Below are 20,889 nucleotides of genomic sequence, written 5' to 3' on the forward strand. Positions count from 1 at the left end.
ACCTGCATTAGTCTTCCCTCACTGCTGTAACAAATTGCCACAAATTGTGGCTCGTAACAATACGGATTTATCATCTCACAGTTCCATGGGTCAGAAGTCCAAAACTGATCTAACTGGGCTAACGTCAAGATATCGGCAGAGCCACGTTCCTTGCTGGAACTCTGGAGGAGAATCCATTTCTTCACCTTTTCTAGCTTCTAGAAGCTACCTACATCCTTGGCTCATGGTCCTTTTTTCTCCATCTTCAAAGCCAACATCGTTGGGTCAGGTCCTTCTCACACCATCATCTCTCTTGTTCTCCACTTCTATCTCCCTCTTCTACTTGTGTAGTAATTACAGTAGGCCTCCCCGGAGGATCCAAGATACTCTTTCTATTTTAAAGTCAGATGATAGATAGATAGATAGATAGATAGATAGACAGACAGACCGACAGAGTCAGCTGATGAGCAACCTGAATTCTATCCATCACCCCCCTTTACCATATGACCAAGCCGATTCACAGGTTCATATGCATATTTACAGCATATTCATGGGGATAAGGACACGGAGACCTTCTGAGGGCACAGAGCATTATTCTACTCACTGCACTGCCCTCACACCCAGGTTAGACCCTCCCTGTTGGCATGCAGTTTTCCATTACTCTTGCTTCTTCTGTTTGCCCTCCTTCTCAGCAAGATTTAGAGAACATGAGAGCTGCCTGTTTGCCTAGATGTCGTGAGTCTTATGTACAAGGATATTTATTGCAGCATTATTTGTACTAATGGAAGATTGGAAATAACCCAAATATCTATTAAGAATGGAATGCTACTGGGGCGCATGGGTGGCTCAGTGAGTTAAGCCTCTGCCTTTGACCCAGGTCATGATCTCAGGGTCCTGGGATAGAACCCCCCATCAGACTCTCTGCTCAGCAGGGAGCCTGCTTCCCTCTCTCTCTCTTTGCCTGCTGCTCTGCCTACTTGTGATCTCTCTCCCTCTGACAAATAAATAAATAAAATCGTTAAAAAAAAATGGAACACTATTGCCATAGAAATAATACTGTAAATTATAGAACAGCATATCGTGGTGTATTTTATAACCATTAAGATCATCACATTTATAAGGAATTTTTAATTATGTGCGGAAATGCTTATGAGGCAGTGCTAAGTAAAACTATACAAATTTATATGTAATATTCTAACTATGTTGACTATACACTTGATGCAAAAAAATTTTTAGCTACTAGAAGTTTTAACTAATGGAAATCATGAAGGGAAGGACAGCGGTCCTAAGATGGAGGGAGCTAAAGTAGGTGCCGAAGCAGAGTCCATTCTGAGACTCAGTTACGGGCAGTTTTCTCAGCTGCAGTGTTTTCAGAAAATAAATTTTCTGAGTTTGACACCATGGATTTTCCATGGGAACTTCAACAGGAAGTTCCTCTGCTTCTGACTCCCATGCCATCTAATCCCCTTCCCTACCCTGGTTGCTGGCCTCTGCAGGAGCTGAAGGAGGCCTTGACTTTGGGATTGTGAAGGTCATGGAAGAGGTGAAGCAGCCCCTCCAGCTGAAGAATCGTGGGAAGTATGAGATCATGTTCAGGTAACCTGGAATCCATCAGGCATATGGTCATCCACCTCCACTCATGGGGAGGAAGTGCTGTCTGGGAGGTAAAACAGAAACCTGATTGAGGACATCATAAGAACCATCTCTGTTTGTAGCCCTTCTCAGGCTTCAAATGAATGAAATTCCAACTGCTAAGAGCAGAGGTTTTCACGCTGCTCTCAACCCTGTGGCTTTACAGGGACCCTTGAAGTCCCTCTCAGAGCACCCAGAGCCACAGGGCCCTGGGGGTGGGAGAGAGCCTCAGAGGGAGAGGTCGGGAAGAAGCCGTGCTAGGCGAGGGGAGGGCTGTGTGTGGAGGGAGGGGCTGGAGGTAGAGACCTGGCCTTGAACCCGCCTGCCCCCCTCTTGGCTCCAGTCTGTTTCACAAGTTGACGTTCCATGTAAGATTTCATATGGAAAAAGGGCTTTTTCCAATTTTCTTTTTTTAATTTTGAGAACCACTGTGTTATAGAACCCAAAGGGTGGCCTGGCGGAGTGGAGCTCCAGCTTGTGCTCATTTCTTGGGATGAGAAATGAAGGACTAAATAAGAGATTTCTCAGAGAGGAAAGGGTGGTGCCAGGTGGGGGGAGGGAGGAGGTCACTCAGGAAGGGCCACACAACCCTTGGGGGCAATGCCAGCAGCTATGGCCAATCTGTTCTATGGAAGATGATCCTTCTGCTGGAAGAATTTGTGGTTAATAAAGGGACTTCCCCCTCACAGACTTAGAAGAAATTCCGTGCATTCACCATAGCTTCATTTTGTTGTAGGTTATCACAGAATGTTAGTTCTGCTCTTCTAGATTACATGGACCAGTCACTCTTGGGATGGAGCAGGTGATCAAAATTCATAGAAAGAACTTGAGGGAAAGTGAGGAACTCAGACACCAAGCATGCAGCAATGGTGTGGCCATGTCTCCTGGAGCATGGGGGTGACATTTAGGTCCCCAAAGAAACTCCAGGTGCCCCACCTCCGCTTGAGTTCCTTGGTCCTATTGCAGCCCCTCTGCCATTCTCACGAGTCAGCTGCTCTCTGGGGCTTCCCACCTCATCCCCACTGGGCCATGGTCTCCCTTTCCAAGTGCCTCTGCTAAATGGCTTCTGCCCCTACTTTCTCTCTGTCTTTAGACCCCCTGGCTTCTGCATCACTGTACCCTGTGTATGTGCTAATATTCAGTCCTAGAGAGGGGAGGAAGGGAGACAGAGAAAGGGAGAGATAGGGGGAGTAATAGACAGACAGAAAGATGAACTCATTTAGTTGGTCCATATCCAGCACCAAGTGTCCCTGTTGGACAGAGATCTCCTGCAAAGGAACCTTTTGACCTCAGGCTAGAGATGGCTATCTTTGCCTCAAGCATCACTCACCGGCCGAGTCAGTCCTAGCTGCAGAGGGGGGCTCACAGAGTCCAAAGCACAGTGGGCACTTCCAGACACAGTGCTTAAGCAGACATGGCTGGCACTCAACCATCTGGAGTCTCCTCTCTAGTATCTTGGGTTCCCCAGAATGATTTCAACTGGCCTGTCATTCTCATCTTTCAGCTTTTCTGTGGACTCCTTGGGGATTTTGGCAACCAATGCAAATTCCATGATCTCTATCCAACCCAAGAAGGGCTCACTAACCTCAGCGGAAAAGCCCACAAATGTCCAGGTGTTATTTCGTGCAAAAAAGGAAGTCAAGATTGAACACCAACCAATTCTGCGCTGTCAGGTAAAATAGCTCAAAGGGGGGATTCACTCAGTGACAGGATTGTGGGACTCATGTCAAAAATAAATAAATAAATAAAGGCTACATCGCCTAGCCCATGCTCCAGGGTTTGGTTAGGTGGGGGGCTGTGCAAAGTCATCAGCAACCAAGAGTACCAGACAGGCAATAGAACCATGATCTTTGGAGAGCTGAGTTCAGACATCAAGTGCAAGAGAAGAGAAGTGAAAGAGGAGGCCAGTTCAGTCCACATTGATCCATGGCTAACACCTAGTAAGTTTGATATCAGTATTTTCTAATACTGTTGGTGCAATAATATGAAGAAAATGAAAGAAAGAATGAAATTGGCTTCATGGCAGTAACAAAAACAGAGAATGAGGTAGACAGTCCTGGAATTCCTGGAGCATAGTGGCTGACATCTTCCCAATCCTTCCTCTCTTTCTAGATTATTGAACCCAATATCACAGAAGGAGGTGAAACCATTGCCAGCATCCCAATCAAGTTTTCTGTGAATGCGGTGTACTCTAAATACAACATCAGCCCCTCCTCCATCATCAACTTTGGGGCTTTGATCTGTGGCACTCGGAAAAGCGCCACCTTCAGCATAGAAAATCAAGGTGTTACTGACTTCAAGTACGCCCTCTATAGGCTGACTGGGGAGAGCCCCATTCATCAAAAGAAAGTGTAAGACAAGTCTATACTTACCTCGTGCCATTCTCTGGTTAATTAGTGCATTGTATTTTATGAAGAGCTTTCAAATATTTTATCTACATTCACCCAATCCCCTTTTCGTGGGGTGAGGTCACTAAGGTTTAGAAATGGCTTGTCTGGGGCACCTGGGTGGCTCAGAAATCTCTGCCTTTAGCTTGGGTCGTGATCTCAGGGTCTGGAATCAAGCCCTGCATTGGCTGGCTCTCTGCTCAGCAGGGAGCCTGCTTCCCCTTCTCTCTCTGACTGCCTCTCTGCCTACTTGTGATCTCTCTCTCTGTCAAATAAATAAATAAAATCTTTAAAAAAATATATGAAAGAATGAAATGGCTTGTCTAAGATTAGGCAAGAAATCACCAATAGGGGCGCCTGGGTGGCTCAGTGGGTTAAGCCGCTGCCTTCGGCTCAGGTCATGATCTCAGGGTCCTGGGATCGAGTCCCGCATCAGGCTCTCTGCTCGGCAGGGAGCCTGCTTCCCTCTCTCTCTCTCTCTGCCTGCCTCTCCATCTACTTGTGATTTCTCTCTGTCAAATAAATAAATAAAATCTTAAAAAAAAAAAAAAAGAAAAGAAATCACCAATAGATCTCAGTTCTGAACCCACATCTCTGCCCTCAGATTTTGTATGCTTTCTTACTGTCACTCATGTGATAGATTTAATTGAACAAATATAAAGTCTTCCATGTGGGGTTGTGTCTGTTGTCCTGATGCTTATAACATGCTGCAGGACTCACAGTAAGTCATTGTCCTATTTACTGTCCTATAGGATGTGGAGGGACTAGTATAACCATAAACTAAGTCAAAAGAAATCAGAGCTGTCCCTCACATGTGAGGTAGCAGAAGGTACCCCAGCAATACAGACAAGGGAGGCACACTGCTGCCTTCCGTCTAGGCACTGTCACAACAGCTCTCTTAGTTGTTCCAAAGGCAAAACTTATATTCTTCACAAGGCAGCTCTTAATTCTCTAAAACACTTTACCTTTTTGCATGCTTTTGGCTTTTGATGATCATATCCTTTTCTTGGCAAATTAAGTATAGTTTTACCAGGGGCGCCTGGGTGCCTCAGTAGGTTAAAGCCTCTGCCTTTGGCTCAGGTCATGATCCCAGGAGGGTGCTGGGATTGAGCCCCACATTGGACTCTCTGCTCCACAGGGACCCTGCTTCCTCCTCTCTCTGCCTGCCTCTCTGCCTACTTGTGATCTCTGCCTGTCAAATAAATAAATAAAATCTTTTTTAAAAAGTATAGTTTTACCAATTCCCAAGGCTCTTTGTCCTAATTGACTCCCTAATTAATTAATTAGTTTAAAATGGACTTTCCAGTTAATTGTTTTAAATCAGACATTCCTTGAGTTGGTCCAAAAGTTGTGGGTTATTGTTAAGCTGTTTAAATCAGACATATCTTGTTTGTGATTGTTTTGCATTTTTGTAGATACCCTCTTCCATTGTGGCTAAGTTTGAACATATCAAGAAATGTTGGGCTAAGCTATCTAAAATCTCTTTCTAAAGAGAAAAAAAGCCCTAGCCTTTTTTATTTTTAGCCTTTATAATAAAAGTTGGTGCATGATTCTTGCTTATTAATACTAATGTTTGCTTCACACACACAAAAATAAGTCTCTTCGTTCCAAATTTAATTTCAACTTAATTTATGCAACTTTTTTAGCATTTATTTTATCATAATTTAATACTGCTTATAGATATAATGATATATTTGTATTTGCTTTATGTTGTTTTAGTTTTAATTTGTTTTTCATCTTAGTGTGTACAAATTCGTGCAAAATACTCAAAGGGGGTTGAAATGTAATTGTTCTGGTCACTGAGCAAGTAAATGCTGAACTAGATAAAACTCTCAAAAGTTTAAGATTGCACCTCAAATGCATGGGATGTTGTAGGTTAACTGGCCTCCAGAAAAACTAATTACTGAATAAACTAGCTTTAGGTGAAGCAAACAGAACTTAAGTTCGAGCTATTGCCTAAACTCAGTTTAAAAACACCATGACTGGGGTGCCTGCGTGGCTCAGTGGGTTAAGCCTCTGCCTTCAGCTCCAGTCATGATCTCAGGGTCCTGGGATCAAGCCCTGCATCGGGCTCTCTGCTCAGTGGGGAGCCTGCTTCCCCACCCTCCTCTCTCTCTCTTCCTACTTGTGATTTCATTTTTTAAGATTTTATTTATTTACAAATAAAATCTTAAAAAGAGATTTTATTTATTTATTTATTTATTTATAAATAAAATCTTTTTTATTTTATTTATAAATAAATAAAATCTTAAAAATGAATAAAAATAAATAAATAAAAACACTGTGACTAGAAATGTGAAGAAAAGGGACAGAATTTAAGTTTTTATTTGACATCTCATTTTTTTAAAGTAAGATCGGGTTACAGATTTTTCTACAAATAATTTTCTTTTTTTTAATATTTTATTTATTTATTTGACAGACAGATCACAAGTAGGCAGAGAGGCAGGCAGAGAGAGAGGAAGAAGCAGGCTTCCTGCTGAGCAGAGAGCCCGATGCGGGGCTCAATCCAGGACCCTGGGATCACGACCTGAGCTGAAGGCAGAGGCTTTAACCCACTGAGCCACCCAGGCGCCCCTACAAATAATTTTCTATAAGTAATTTTCACACACTGCTTTCCAGAGAACTCAAGTAAACACTTAAACATTATTGTTTTCTTGCAGCAATTTTCAATGTCCTTATGAATCATATTCAATAAGTCCAATGACTTTATAATGTCTTATCATTGTTGAATAAGGTCTGCTAATGATAAATAAGCTGGCTTTCCCAGATGCCCCCTTGGCTATCTCTCCCATTCTTGGGAGAAGAGACCATGCAATTAGCTGACAGATCGTACTTAATGTCACCACCCCAACCTGAGGGTGTCCTCTTGCTTCTTTAATCAGAGTCAGCCATGTCAGACGGGCAAGATCCCGGGAAAGCGAGAGCTTCTACAAGCCTGGCCCTTCCAAAGCAACCAAGTTGTCTGATGCAATTCAAAAAGAAATAAATGTCACAAACCAGGTGAGCACCCTTTTCCTTGTCAAAGGAACCCTATAAGGCTGTCTTCCAACTAGTTCCCTCCTGCCTAGTGCTTGCCACAGATACCTCCCTATGCTAGCAAGATCTGAACTTACTGTGGCAGGAATACTAGCTCTCTTGAAATATCACTTTTATTTTCAGGCAAAGCATTGACTTTTCTTTTGATATCCTCTTTTGTTTTAAAACCTTCATTGGTTCTCATTGCCTTAAAATTAAGTTTCATCTCTTCATATATGTTTTAATCATGGATCACCTATTTATAAGAAACAAAGCCCATTTGGACTGGCTTAAATAAAAGCAGGTTTTAATACTTCTGCTCTAGTAAGATGAAATAGATATACTTCATCTTTCTTGACAGAGTGATGTCAGAGAAACCCCACTCAAACAGAAGATCTAAATAAGATTCTGAGTCTCATAATAGCTAAAATTCCCAGGTTTCAAATCAAAATCATGCATTGTACCAAAAACGAGGAAGATCTCAAATTGGAAATAGGCAATAGGTGCCAGCCTTAATATAACTGTTAGAATTGTCTGACAAAAATCGTAAAGCAGCCAACATAAAAATGCTTCAAAGAGCAATTACAAACATGCCTGGAACAAATGAAAACATAGTTAGTTCTCAACAAAGCAAGAAAAGATGTAAAGAACCAAATAGAAATTTTGAAAGTGAAAAAATAAACAAAAGTTAACTCTGTTGGTGGGTTCAACAAGAGGATAGAGGGGATAGAAGAAAACCTCCATGAACCTGAATACAGAACCATAGAAATTCCTCTCTCCTTTTCCTATTGCCCTCATAACAAATTACCTCAGACATAGTGGCTTAGGACAATACAAATTTTTTAGCTTATACTTCTGTAGGTCAGAAGTTTGACATTAGTCTCACTGGGCTAACATCAAGGTTTTGGCAAAGCTGTATTCTTTTCTGGAGACTTTTCCAGCTTATAGAGGACACCTGTCTTTTTTGGTTCATGATTTCCTTCCTCCATCCTTAAAACGAGCCATGATGGATCAATTTCTTCTCACATCACATGACTCCAGCCTCTTCCGTAGTCACATCCCTGTCTAACTCTCTTAGGTTTGCTTCTTCCACATATAAGGACCCCTGAGATCACACTGGTCCCCGGACAATACAGGATAATCTCCCCATCTCAAAATTCTTAATTTAGTCATATCAACAAGGTTGTTTTTTTTTTTTTCCATGTAGGGTGACATATTCGCAGGTACCAGGGATTAGGATGTGGACATCTTTGGGAAACCATTATTCTACCCAATCTAAACAAGAGAAGAAATAAACTCTGTTTTGAGTTCTATTGAAAAATATATTTGAGTCTAATGAATTAAAAAATGAACAGACCCTGAAGGACCTGTGGAAAAAATCTAATATCCCTGTCCTCAGATTTCCAGAAAGAAATAAGAAATAGGGTTGGGCTGGGACAGCTAGCTGGCTCAGTTGGTAGAGAGTGTTTTCATGTGACTCTTAATCTCTGGGTCATGAGTTTGAGCCCCACATTGGGGATAGAGATTATAAATAAATAAACTTTAAAAAAAGAAAAGAAAAGAAATAAGTTTGGGCTGAAAAGGTACTTAAAGAAATGATGACCAAAAGCTTCCCAAATTTAGCAAAAGATGTAAACTTATAGATTCAAAATCTGGGCAAATCCCAAATAGGACAAACCTAAATAAATCCACACCCACACACATTATAGTCAGACTTCTCAACACAAAAGACAAAAAAATCTTAAAGCCAGTGAAAGAGGAATGACCTTACATATAGAAAGGAAACTATTTGAATGACAGCAAATTTCTTATCAAAAACCATAGGGCCCAGAAGAAAATGGCTCAACATTTTGCAAGTGCAGGAAGTAGACAACTGTGATGCCTAAATCTTACATACATACATATCAAAATGTGCCTCAGAAAAAAATGGAAAATTAAAGTATTCTAAAATGAAGGAAAATTAGTTTGTTACCAGCAGGTCTCTCCCAAAAGACTGGCTAAAGGAAGTTCTCTGAACAGAAAGTAAATAATAAAAGAAGGAATTGTGGAGGGAGCTAGCTGGCTCAGTCGATAGAGCATATATGACTCTTGATCTCAGGGTCATGAGTTCAAGCCCCACATTGTGGGTAGAGATTTCTTGGAAAAAAAATCTTGGGTGGCTCAGTCAGTTAAGCATCCGACTCTTGATTTTGTTTCTTCATGATCCCAGGATTGTGAGATGGAGCCCCAGGCTGGGCTCTGCACTCAGCAGGGAGTCTGCCCCTCCTCGCACCCCCTCAGATAAATAATCTTTTTTTAAAAGATTTTATTTATTTATTTGACAGAAAGACACACAGTGAGAGATGGAATACAAGCAGGGGGAGTGGGAGAGGGAGAAGCAGGCTTCCTGCTGAGTAGGGAGCCCAATTTGGGGCTTAATCCCAGGACCCTGGGATCATGACCTGAGCCAAGGCCAAATGCTTAATGACGGAGCCACCCAGGTGCCCTAAATAAATCTTTTTAAAAATCTTTTTAAAAAAAAAAGAATTATGAAACATCAAGTAGGAAGTAAAATCATGGAGGCAATTATGTATGTAAATTCAATAGACTTCCCTTCTCCTCTTGAGTTTTCTAAATAATGTTTATCAATTAAAGCAAACATTAGAACACTGTCTGATATAACTGTAAATGGATGTAGAGGAAATATTTTAGACACTTATAAAAGGCAGAGGGTGAATAAGCAATTGATCGACAACGTGGTAAGTACTATAATTGAAGTGTGTATGGAGGGAAAAGCTCCAGAAAGGTGAAGGAATAAGTTCTGTTGTTCCTGGTAACTGTTGCAAGTCACTGAAGGCTTCCTAGAAGCCTTCCTAGTGCATTGTGGATTATGTTTAGTTACAAATAACACCCCAACAGTAGTGGTCTAAACAGAGAGGATATGGGGGTTTTTTCTTCTTTTTTTATTAGTTTAAGGGTAGAATTTATGATTCATGAGTTGCATGTAACACCCAGTGCTCATTACATCAAGTGCCTTCCTTAATGTCCATCACCCCATCCCTCACCCTCCTCCCCTCCAGCAACCCTCAGTTTGTTTTCTAAAGTTAAGAGCCTCTTAGGTTTGCCTACGATATGTTTAAATAAGGTAGGTAGTTGCTTGTGTTGGCTTAGAGGCTCGTTGAGTCTTTTGACTTCTCCTCGTGGTTCCAAGATCATTGAAGTCTGTGAGTCTCTTGACATTTCCTCATGGTTCCAAGACAGCTGCCACAGCTCTAGCCAGCACATGTGCATTCAAGGCAAAAATAAAGAGAAAGTAGGTACTCTGCACTTTCTGGACATCAGTAATTGTTGGCTGCATTTGGATTGAATTTTCTACATATTGGTTTTTATGTCTTCTCAAGTATTTTCCTCTTCAACAGAAGCCTTCTATTTAATTAACTTGCATAATTTTCTACATATGTTTCTATAACTCTCATCCCTTCTAACATATGTGTCTTCAGGGTTGGGGTTTTTTTGTTCATTTTCACTTGTTTGTTTTGCCTTCTCAATCCACTGTATTTTCTTTACTCCCAGTGAAGCGGCCTCTCTCTAATACCCTCCCTCCTCGTTCCAATGACCCTGCCTGCTCTCCCACCTTGACACTTCACTCTCAAGGTCAAACCCTGGATCTCCCATCAAAGGAAACTGAGGTGCTTCTGAACTCTTGATTTCTAAGGTTCTTTTCTCTGACCACCATTCCTTTCTCGCTACTCGCTGTTTTGAGTCTACCCTTTTCTGCTGTTCTTTGCCTTCAGTGTGACTTTATTCCTTTGAGACAACATTCAACCATATTCTTATTATTCAAACCTTCTCCTTCTTACCAATTTATTTTCCTACCAACAGTGGACAATAATAAATTTGATACTAACCATTCAAACAGGCATGAGGTGGTATCTTGTTGTGATTTTGATTTGCATCTCCCTGATGATAGGTGATCACCTTTGTTGATAGATTTTATGAAAAACCTTGTGATAAGGGAGATTACCCTGGATTATCCTCAGCCCAATGTGATCACGAGGCTCTGGTAGTGGTTGAAAGAATGGGGAGATGTTGGTCCAGTTATAAGATGATAAGTTCTGAGGATTTAATATTTGCTTGGTGACTCTAGTTAGCAGTACTGTATTATATACTTGAAAGTTGCTGAGAGAGTAGATGGTAAATGTTCTCAGCATACGAAAACAGAAAAGGTGATTATGTGAGCTGGTACATGTTAACTAACATTATTGTGGTAATCATTTTGTGGTATATTCCAGTATCCAGTCAGCACATCGTAGCCTTAAACTTATACAATGTCCTATGTCTATTATATGTCCGCGAGGGGTGTGAGGGGAAGAAGAGGAAGGATGCTCCTAGGAACCAGAGGAGTGTGTGATAATATCCCATTTTCTGAGCCCTAATTCTGTGCCAGAGGCTAGGGGAAGTGCTTCACACACATTTCTTCCTTTGAAGCCTCCAGTGATTCAAGGTAGGGGCTTTAGCCCCGTATCATGGATAGACAGACTCGAAGAAGTCACTTGCCCAAGGTCAAATAGTTAAAATCTAGCAGTGATGGGATTCAGACTCATGAGTATCTGACTCAGAAATCGCAGCCTTACCCGTCTGTGCCCCTCCACCAGGAGATTCCCATCTGGCAGGACTTGTGCAATGTGGAGTAGGTCTGTTTCCTTGAGCTCGCACACCATCACAGCTGGTCAGAAGGAAGGGGCACGGATGGAAAAGCACTGAGGGAGCCCATCCCTGAAGATTCCCAGGGCTCGCTCTGGCTCCAGGAGAAAGCTGGGGTTCAGAGAGAGCCTGTGAGAAGCCCCGTGGGTCCCTCTTGACGCCATCTTACAGCTCTGGTAGAAGAGCTCTGACTCTTCCACCCCCTCTGCATCCACCCCCCCACCCCCTCCACCATTCCTGCAGGCGCGTTTCACCCACGGCATGTTCACTGTGTACCCCGGATTCGGCTCCATCCCTCCGGGAGGAGTGCAGGCCATCACTGTCGACTGCGTGGCTGACCCCGTGGGAAGGTGTGAGGAATTCATAGCGATCGATATATCGGACCGAGACCCAAGAGACCAGCCTGCTGGCATTCCTTACAGCTTGCTGGCCGAAGCCTGTCTACCAGGTACTGGGCACTCAGATTGGACAGCCTCCCCCCTTAAAAGGCCCTCCCCCTCCTGCCATGCATGTGGCTGGCACATATGGCCACACTGCTTCCTCTGGGTCCTTAGAACTTTCTGTGGTGTCTTCAGCCATGTTTTTCCTTAAAGACTTGCAAGGCATATATATACCCCTAAAAGATGTTCAGCTTTAAACTCCTAGTCTTCCTGAGTTTGCTCCAGGATTCTCAGACAAATAGAATTATCTGGAAATTGTGGTGTAATGGGGTATGACACAGGACCTGGGAACACCAAAGCCGGCCATTCCCTGTGGACAACATATGCACAGAGAACAATGGTCAGCAACGGCACATACTCTAACTTTAACCAAACAGGATTCAGGTAAAGCACAGAGAGAACTCCTCTTGCTTTGACTCTAGGTACCACACAGCCTTGCACCAACATGGGCCAAATGCCCACCCCAGATCCCTCTCCTTAGCACTGGAAGGAACAGAGAGTTGGGGTCTTGTCTGACAGCCAGCAAGAACAGTGCAGAAAAGGAAGAGAAGATAGAATTTGCACCATGACTCCCGCCCCCTTGTGGGAATTCCCCTACATCTCCTCTATGCGAACCCTCCGTCAGAACACTAACCTTCACACTAGCCAGTCCAGAAAGCAGGAGCTGGGCCATCAAGCCTCATCTCTCCTTCCCCCCAGCCTTTGTGACCGACAACAATGCCGTGATATTTGAGGAGCACCAGATCTGCAGCAGCGCCACTCTGCTCAACATCCTCCAGACCATAGAGGGTGGGGGGCTCTTTGTGGAGGACGAGAACAAGTTCATCTTCTGCAACGTCCTGGTGGGTCATCAGGCCAAGGCTCGGTTCAAGATCAGCAACGTGGGGAAGATCGCGTGTGATGTGAACATCGTCGTTAAGCCCGTCTCCAACAAGGTGAGCAGCCCCAAATGGCGCTAGCCCGCCAGAGCTGGCATGAAGCCTTGGAAAGAGCTCTTGAAAATCCTGCTGTAGAACTGCTAGAGCTGAGTGGGACAACCTGGCTCTCAGGCCCTGCCAGAAGTCAGATGAGGTCACTGGGTAGTTTCCCAAGAAACCGGACCTTTGTCCCCACGGGTGCTTCCTCTGGGTTTTAAAATGGTCCACACCAATGAGCAGCCCACTCAGCCATCCAGCACTCGGCTCTGCGTCTAATAGAGGAAACACTGTGGCGCGAGCCAAAGCCGAGTGCCGGCTCGGGCAGGCTGCTTCGTGCTGCCCATTTGTCTAGAAATGAGGGTTTGGGGGATGTCAGATGATCTCATCCCTTTCGTGACTTCTCTCAGGCCCTGGCGACATCCAGTCATTTCTCTCTGACCTTTTTCTGGACAGGAAGGGGCAGCTTTTTTCCTGTCCTGCCCTAAAACCATAAAAACAGAACAAGCCTGATTTCTCAAAAATAGGTCTTTACCAAGGGATTTGCAGACATTTATTTTCCTCCTCCCTAATTTGCAGACTATCCCTTGAAAAGAGCAAAGAAACCTTAGTGCTCTCAGCTTAAAATCAAGAGGGGATAGCCAGTCTCGAATCCCACTGGCCAACCTTAAGAATGAAAAAATCCTTTTGAGGCCTTGCCAGGGTCCCTCCAGCCCCTCCAGTCTTCCCCAAAATCCTGCCACAAGGGGGGTGGGGACAGAGAAAATGCTGACACACGCTGATCCCTGCCGTCTCCCCCCCAGCTCATTGCCCGAATCACTGACATTTTTGAAGTGGAACCTAATAAGATGTGTGTCGCCAGCCGCTCACATGCCTTTGCCACGGTGACCTTCACCCCGCAGGCCATGCAGACCTACCAGTGTATCTTCGAGGCTACCTTGGATGGCTTGCCCAGGTACCAGCTCCCCGGCCCCTCCCTGCAGGCTGAGGAGGGAATGCCGTGCCCAGCACAGCCGGCCCTGCTGACGGGCCTCCCTCCTCCGGCTCCCCGCAGCAACCTGACCAGGAACCGCAGCCTCGGGTTTGATATCGTCGGGGAAGGGACCCTCCCTCGCGTGATCGTGGTGCGGCCGGTTCTCTGCAACCAGCATGGAAACCCCTTGCTCCTCTTCAAGAGGCTTCTGCTCGGTCAGTCAGAGAAGCTGCCTCTGGTCCTCAAGAACAGCGGCACCATCCCCGCCCAGGTACTGCGGGGGGAAAAGTGTGGGGCGGAAAGGGAGAAGAACGACTCAGAGGTCGGACTTTCGGCTTTGAGGTCTCTGCCATCCCTGACCTGTGAGGACTTTGATGTTCCTCACACATTAACCTGTGGAAGGCGTGGGACACGCAGAGCCAAGTCAGCCAGGGGGTCTGCCCTCAAGGAGTGTAAGAAAGCAGAGCACACAGCTCGCCGAGAGTTCCTGCGTGAAGCGTGGGCAGGGGTATACCCTGAGCCGCGCGGGGAGGACTATGGGTATTCTTGGAGTCTTCTTTATCCTTCCATTTTTTTCTGTAATGAGCATTGCATTTTTAATAAGGAAGAAGCAAAAGAAACCTCAGTAGGGGTGAGAGATGCCACATCTCAGGGGACTCTTGGTTCAGCAATTAAATTGTGTTTTTATTTTTATTATTTTTTTCTGTTCACATCCATGTTTTACCAAAAAAAAAAAAAAAAAAAAAGTGATAAACTGTGTAAGGGTTCCACGAAGAATTGGAGGACTTTTGAGAATGATCTACTCCCATCTAGGGGAATCCAGGAAAATTTCACTCTAAAATGACACAGAAGCTGGGCATCGCAGGACAGCTGGGTTTCAGGAAGGGCGCGTGGCAGGGACTGCATCCCAGCTGGAGAAAGAAAGCTATTCAGACAAAGGCACAGAAGCAAAAAATGTGTCGGGCTCACCACAGGAACTAGGGGGCCGCCGGCAACGTGAGAGCGCAGGGGCCAGAAGAGCAGCGGGAGATACAAATCGAGGGGAGAGTAAGGACACCTCGCAGGGGCTTTGGATTCTCTCTGTGTTTTAAACACCGCAGGATGTTCTTACTATCGTGTTGGGGTTTTTTTTAGTTTTTTTATTTATTTGAGAGAGAGAGAGAGAGAAAAAGTGAGAGACAGAGCAGGAGCAACAAGGGAGGGGAGAGGCAGAGGGAGAAGCAAACTCCTTACTGACCAAGAAGCCTGAGGTGGGGCTCGATCCCAAGACCTGTGGATCTTGACCTGAACTGAAGGCAGACACTTAACGGACTGAGCCACCCAGGCGCCCCTCACTGTCGGGTTTTGTCGTTCACACAGATAAGGCTCATTTAGATTCACCCACATTTGCCCCTTTCATGGCTCCCCCCCTTACACAGCGCACCTTCCATCCGAGCTCCTCTGCCTCCACCCGCTGAAGAACCACCTATACTGTTCCCTCAACACAGGTCTGCGGGCAGTGAATTCTCTCAGCTTGTATTTGACAATCTCCATTTCTTCTTCATTTTTAATGTCATTTTTACCGGCTGTAGAACTCTCCCTCGGCAGTTGTTTTCTCCCAGCAGATGAGAGATTTCATTCCAGGGTGTCCTGGTTTCCACTGTCTCTGCTGAGACGGCAGCTATGTCTAAAATGTCCTGTTAAGGTGATCTTTCTCCTCTGATTTTGTCTGGCATTTTCGCTTTGTGTTCGTCTTCTGTGGTTTCACTATGACGTGACTAGGTATGGATTTCTTTTCATTGATCCCTCCCGGAATTCATCTGGCTGCTTGATTCTGCAATCAATGTCTTAAATCAGTTTTGGTGTTTTTCTCTGGGCTCCATTCTGGATAATCCCTTAGGACCTGTCTTTAGCTCATTGACTTTCCTTTTAGCTCTAATTTTTATTATACCTTCCACTGAGTTCTTCAGTTATAATATTTTTTTTGGTTCTAGAAGTTCTATTAGGCTGCTTTTCAAATATATATAGTCAGTTTGGAAGATTTCTGACTTTGTGCTGAAACTGTCAGACTTGGGTTTATTTCTTGAACAACATAGTATTCACAGCCATTTTGCCGTCTATACCCGGTCATTCCAAAATCTGGATTGCCTGTAGGTCTTTTCTGATATCTGCTATTTCTGCTCATTTTTGCCATGTTGTCCTTTCTCCTCATGTGCCTGGTTATCTTCGATCCCGTGTTGAGTATGATACCTGAAAATTATTTAGAAGTAACAACACTAAAGATGATGTTCCTTTTCTTCAGAGACAATTTTCATTGGCTTCTGCCAAGTACTTTGAGGCATTAGAAACTTAGAATCACCTAAAACTAGTTTTAGGGCTTGAAATTTCCTGGACTCAGAGCAGGATTGCTACCCGGGGGTAGAGGCGAGCTGGGTTAGAGCCAACCTATCTACCTTTGGCCCTATCGGCAGATTTTTTGGGGGGTCACAGTCTATAGGAAAGAAAATACCCACCTTTCACAATACTTTTTCCCTCTTAGCACGGAGATCATCAAAAACACAACGTGAGCCTCCCACCTACCTCTTCTAAATTAGCAAACACTCCAAGTCAAAAACAGCCCAGAAATGTAGGCTAGACTTTCTGGATTCCCGTGCTCTCCCAGATCTTGGTCTGGCTGCTTCTCATTACCTTCTTAATTCTGTGATGCTTTAAAAAATGTGTTTTTCCTGTTGTTGTTGTCCTGTTTTTCTGTTTGTTTGTTTGTTTCAAGTCTACATTACCTAGTTTCCCATTGCCCTGTATGGTTTCCATTATTGTAGCTTTATAAAATGTTCTAGCATCTAATTGAGTAAATTCCTGCTCACCCATTCCCCATTTTTCTAATTTTTCTTGACAATTTTTACATAACTGTCTTCTCAGATGAACTTTAGACATCATCTTTTAATGTTCTTCAAAAGGTCTAATTAGGGGGGCGCCTGGGTGGCTCAGTGGATTGAGCCGCTGCCTTCGGCTCGGGTCATGATCTCGGGGTCCTGGGATTGAGTCCCGCATCGGGCTCTCTGCTCAGCGGGGAGCCTGCTTCCCTCTCTCTCTCTCTGGCTGCCTCTCTGTCTACTTGTGATTTCTCTCTGTCAAATAAATAAATTTTTTAAAAAAGGTCTAATTAGGAATCCTGTGAATTATTTGGGAGGAATTTCTACTGTTAGAGTATTTAGGCACTCAGGAGCAACATTTCAAATACCCATCCATTTATCTAGATTTTTTTAATGTCAATTTTTGTCATATAACTCCTCCATATAGTTTCTTTTTGAGATGGTTTCTAAACATATCATTTTTTTAATCTCAGAAGCTTCCCATGTAGTACCACTATTTCTTTATTCTTTTTGCATCATTTCTTATATCATTTGATCGTATTTATGATGGTACTAGCGTGACTGTCTTCTAAAACTGTCTGCTGATTTCTCAGATCTAAAATCAGAAATATGGCTTTTGTTTTTGCATCCACTATGGTGGTCCAGAAAATACCCCTTTTCTTCACCTAAGCCATAGGCCTGCTTTGGTTTTTTTTTAACTCAGCAGGCCCCTCCATATGATAGTATCAGGCAACTGATGGATTGACACCTAGGAGACACTGGTTTTTGGGAACTCATATCCATGTAAGCCTTGATAGAATGACTATATTTAGCGACTGCCTCTGTCAGCAGCAGAGGCCTTGGCAAGCCCATCTTGACCCTACATAGCTTGATCATCATAAAGTCACTCCTAGACTCTGGACCACCAGTTCCTTACTTGTTTGATCAGAGCTGAACTGAGCTTTCCTTTTACTCCCCAGGTCTAATACTTATTTTATTTCCCTTTTAGTAAGAATTCAAAAAAGTGAGCACTGGGCACAAGGACTTTTTGAATACTTTCCAAACACCATCATATCTCTATCAAGACTCAAAACCCATGAGCCGCCTGTAAGCTTAACACTCATCCTTGCTTTCTTTATGCCAGCTGCATGTCGATCTGAGGGACCAACTAGGTGTCTTCTCCCTGAAAGGGATCCCCACCACCTCCTACATCTACATCACAGAGGAGAACAAACCACATGCCAAAGGTAGGTAGAGGGAGTACAGCTTCTGCAGGGCGGTGGGTCCCAGGAGCTGTTTTATTGGCGAACTAATAAGGACCCAACCACAGCAGGATACTCAGTCTCATCACCAGGGGCCTCTGTAGGTAAGACTCACTCCCACATAAAGCTGCCCTCCCCTGAGTCAGGATCTCTCTGGTTACATCTTCCTTTAAACTAGTTCTAAATCCCGTGTCTCTCTCTTTTTTGCAGCAAAGAAAGCTCACACGGCCTCCCTGGTTGTTCCTCCTGGAAACACAGCTGGATTCGATGTCGTTTTCCAATCCCAGAAGGTTGGGAGAATGAAAGGCACCATCCACTTGTCAGTGGTCGACAACCAGTATGAGGAGACAATCATCCACATGGTGGGAGAAGGTTATGAGGATGACATCACCTTGGGCAACATCCATGGGCTGGTGGTTTCCGGCAGCCCTGAGACCCCAGAGATCTCTGAGATCATTGAGGAAAATAGTATGGAAGACTTGGTAACAGGTGAGAGAAATGGAAGTGAGGTACTGACAACTGTTGGCTCAGGCCATTTTCAATAACAGCTCAGCCAGCTTCCTGGGAATTTGGGAGAGCATCTCCTCTTCCTCACTCTATGCCCCTTCATTTGTGGCTCAGGCAATGCCTTCAATCATGTGTTCCCTCGAGGGACATTTCTTGAGCATCAACATGCCTGAACCAGGCACTCTGCTGAGCCCTGGAATTTTAAAGAGTAAGAAGACAGTCTCCACCTTGGGGAGCTTAGAGTTTTAGCTCATTCCAGTTTAGCTAATAAGTGAAATTCAGAGTTCACATTCCAGATTAGCTAAGGGAGCACGTATCTCTCTAGTTTTCCCCATTTCTTTCAGCTGGCTAATATCGGCATTGTCTGTTTCATGTACCCTAGACACTCCACGAGAAATTGTGGGCTTCTTTAATTAAAGAATGTGCAGGTTTGTGCCACTTCTAGAACATCATTCTGTTGGTGTCTGAGGCCCTGCAGCATCAGGAGCACCTGGGAGCTTGGTAGAAATGGGAATAGCAGGGCCTGCCCCAGCACCTTGGTCTGACCGAAGCTGAGTCTACATTTCAGCAAGATCCCTCAGTGATTTGTGTGTGTCTTAAAGTTTAAGATGGGCTCCTCTGTGGTCCGTCTCGCACTTCATTTAGTTGACTATGTTCTTTATGGCAGAAGAAAATTTATGTCATCATTATTATCAAAAGCACTTGTCCATCACCCTAATTGTATAGCTAATTGGTATGAATTGAGTTATAAACACATTCTCATCATTTTCTAGAAGCTTTATTACCATTGGACAGTCTACATGACATGACTTAAAATCAACACTCCTCACACATATGGCGTTTCACCTGTCACTGGCTACCAGGTGACATCTCTCTTGTGAGGGGTCAAGCAGGAGCCAGCATGAACCCCAGTTCAGAAATCAGATTTCACCCTTACAATAGGGTTACCAGGTTTAGAAAATCAGAATATAAGAGTCGCTGTTAAATTTGAATTTCAGATAAAACGCAGAGTTTTTTTTATTATTTGTGCATCCCCAAATATTGTATGGAACATACTGATACTGTAAGTGACTCATCAATTATTTATTATTCAAGTTTAACAAGGACTTTTTTATTTTATCTTATTTTAACCCTTAATAATATTGTTTGAGCAAACAAATGGAGTGGGCACCTTATATTTTCTCTTAGAGGTGAGGGCCAAGGTAGATGGATGGATGTGGATGGATGGATGGACGGATGCACGGACAGACGGACAGACAGATAGACAAATAGATTTCCCAAGGAGGGAAAGTTTAAGCTAAGGGACTCCAAATTTTTCCAGAATAATCATTAAAGAAGGGAAGGATGCATGAGGGTAGGGCCCCATGTCTTTCAGGTGCTGCCTCCTTAGGGAAGTGAGCCCTAGGAGGAGGCCAGGGACGACTCACAGACCTTCTGCTTCTGTCCATAGCTTCTCTGGTGGACCACATCCAGTTTGGGGACTGCCACATTGGAAACACCTATAATGTGAGCTTCACAATCACAAACCACAGCCAAGTGAATGTGATACGGTTTGAATGGCCCCTTTTAGCTACAGTTTCCTTTTCCCCACAGGTGAGTGAAAGCCATTCACTGTTCTCTGGACTTCCTTAGGCATAAGCCAATATCAAATTGATTGTCTGTGTCTTCCCATGAATACACAGGATGGGATAGATGGTTCTCAAGCTGAGAAACAGCCCAGGAACTATCCCTTACTCAGACCAGATGCCAGAGGACACTGTTCATGTCTCCTTGGGTCTAAAAACAGAGAATGACGTCTGCTGAGATGGTTGCTAGGCTGGTGTTGAGGAATTCCATGGAAACCTGTGTGCATGAAAACAGGTCCCATCTTCGTGTCCCCGAGGATAGACCTGTGTCCCCCAAAGTATATGTTCTTTAGAGCATTAGTCCTGCAAAAGTGGTTCATTGGAAGCTAAAATGGGGGTAGTAGGTTCTTTTGAACAACTGAAATTTATCAAATTCGCATATTACATCTTTCTCTTAAAGATGCCCAGTGCTATTCAGCACACTAAAATCTAGTTAACTTTGTTTTACTTGGAATTTTCTGGCCCCTTCTTTAACATCTCACAACACACATTTTATGAATTGCTGACCAAATCTCGACGTCCCATAAGGCCTAAGAGAATGTGGTAGCAGATCTAGCCTCTGGCTAGTTGTTTTTCATAGTTTACTGTTGAGTTCCCAGAACAGTAGATATACCCAGACGTGTTTACTGCTCCTGTTCTGT

The 20,889-nt window shown here is 43.9% G+C and overlaps 1 protein-coding gene across 5 annotated transcripts in view; it reads left to right on the plus strand.

Moving 5' to 3' along the window:
- Positions 1-20,889, plus strand: part of HYDIN (HYDIN axonemal central pair apparatus protein) — a 386,960-nt gene that overhangs the window by 315,778 nt on the left and 50,293 nt on the right. For all 5 annotated transcript variants that reach the window (XM_045076288.1, XM_045076287.1, XM_045076290.1 and 2 more), the window contains 11 exons: positions 1,476-1,575; positions 3,116-3,284; positions 3,724-3,962; positions 6,881-6,998; positions 11,940-12,144; positions 12,836-13,071; positions 13,854-14,005; positions 14,105-14,294; positions 17,999-18,101; positions 18,327-18,605; positions 20,074-20,216. In XM_045076288.1, the coding sequence (XP_044932223.1) occupies positions 1,476-1,575; positions 3,116-3,284; positions 3,724-3,962; positions 6,881-6,998; positions 11,940-12,144; positions 12,836-13,071; positions 13,854-14,005; positions 14,105-14,294; positions 17,999-18,101; positions 18,327-18,605; positions 20,074-20,216 (1,934 nt within the window). The remainder of the gene's footprint in view (positions 1-1,475; positions 1,576-3,115; positions 3,285-3,723; positions 3,963-6,880; positions 6,999-11,939; positions 12,145-12,835; positions 13,072-13,853; positions 14,006-14,104; positions 14,295-17,998; positions 18,102-18,326; positions 18,606-20,073; positions 20,217-20,889) is intronic.

Source organism: Mustela putorius, unplaced genomic scaffold, assembly GCF_011764305.1.
Source record: "Mustela putorius furo isolate JIRA1106 unplaced genomic scaffold, ASM1176430v1.1 tig00000174_pilon_pilon_pilon, whole genome shotgun sequence".
Classification (NCBI taxonomy): Eukaryota; Metazoa; Chordata; class Mammalia; order Carnivora; family Mustelidae; genus Mustela; species Mustela putorius.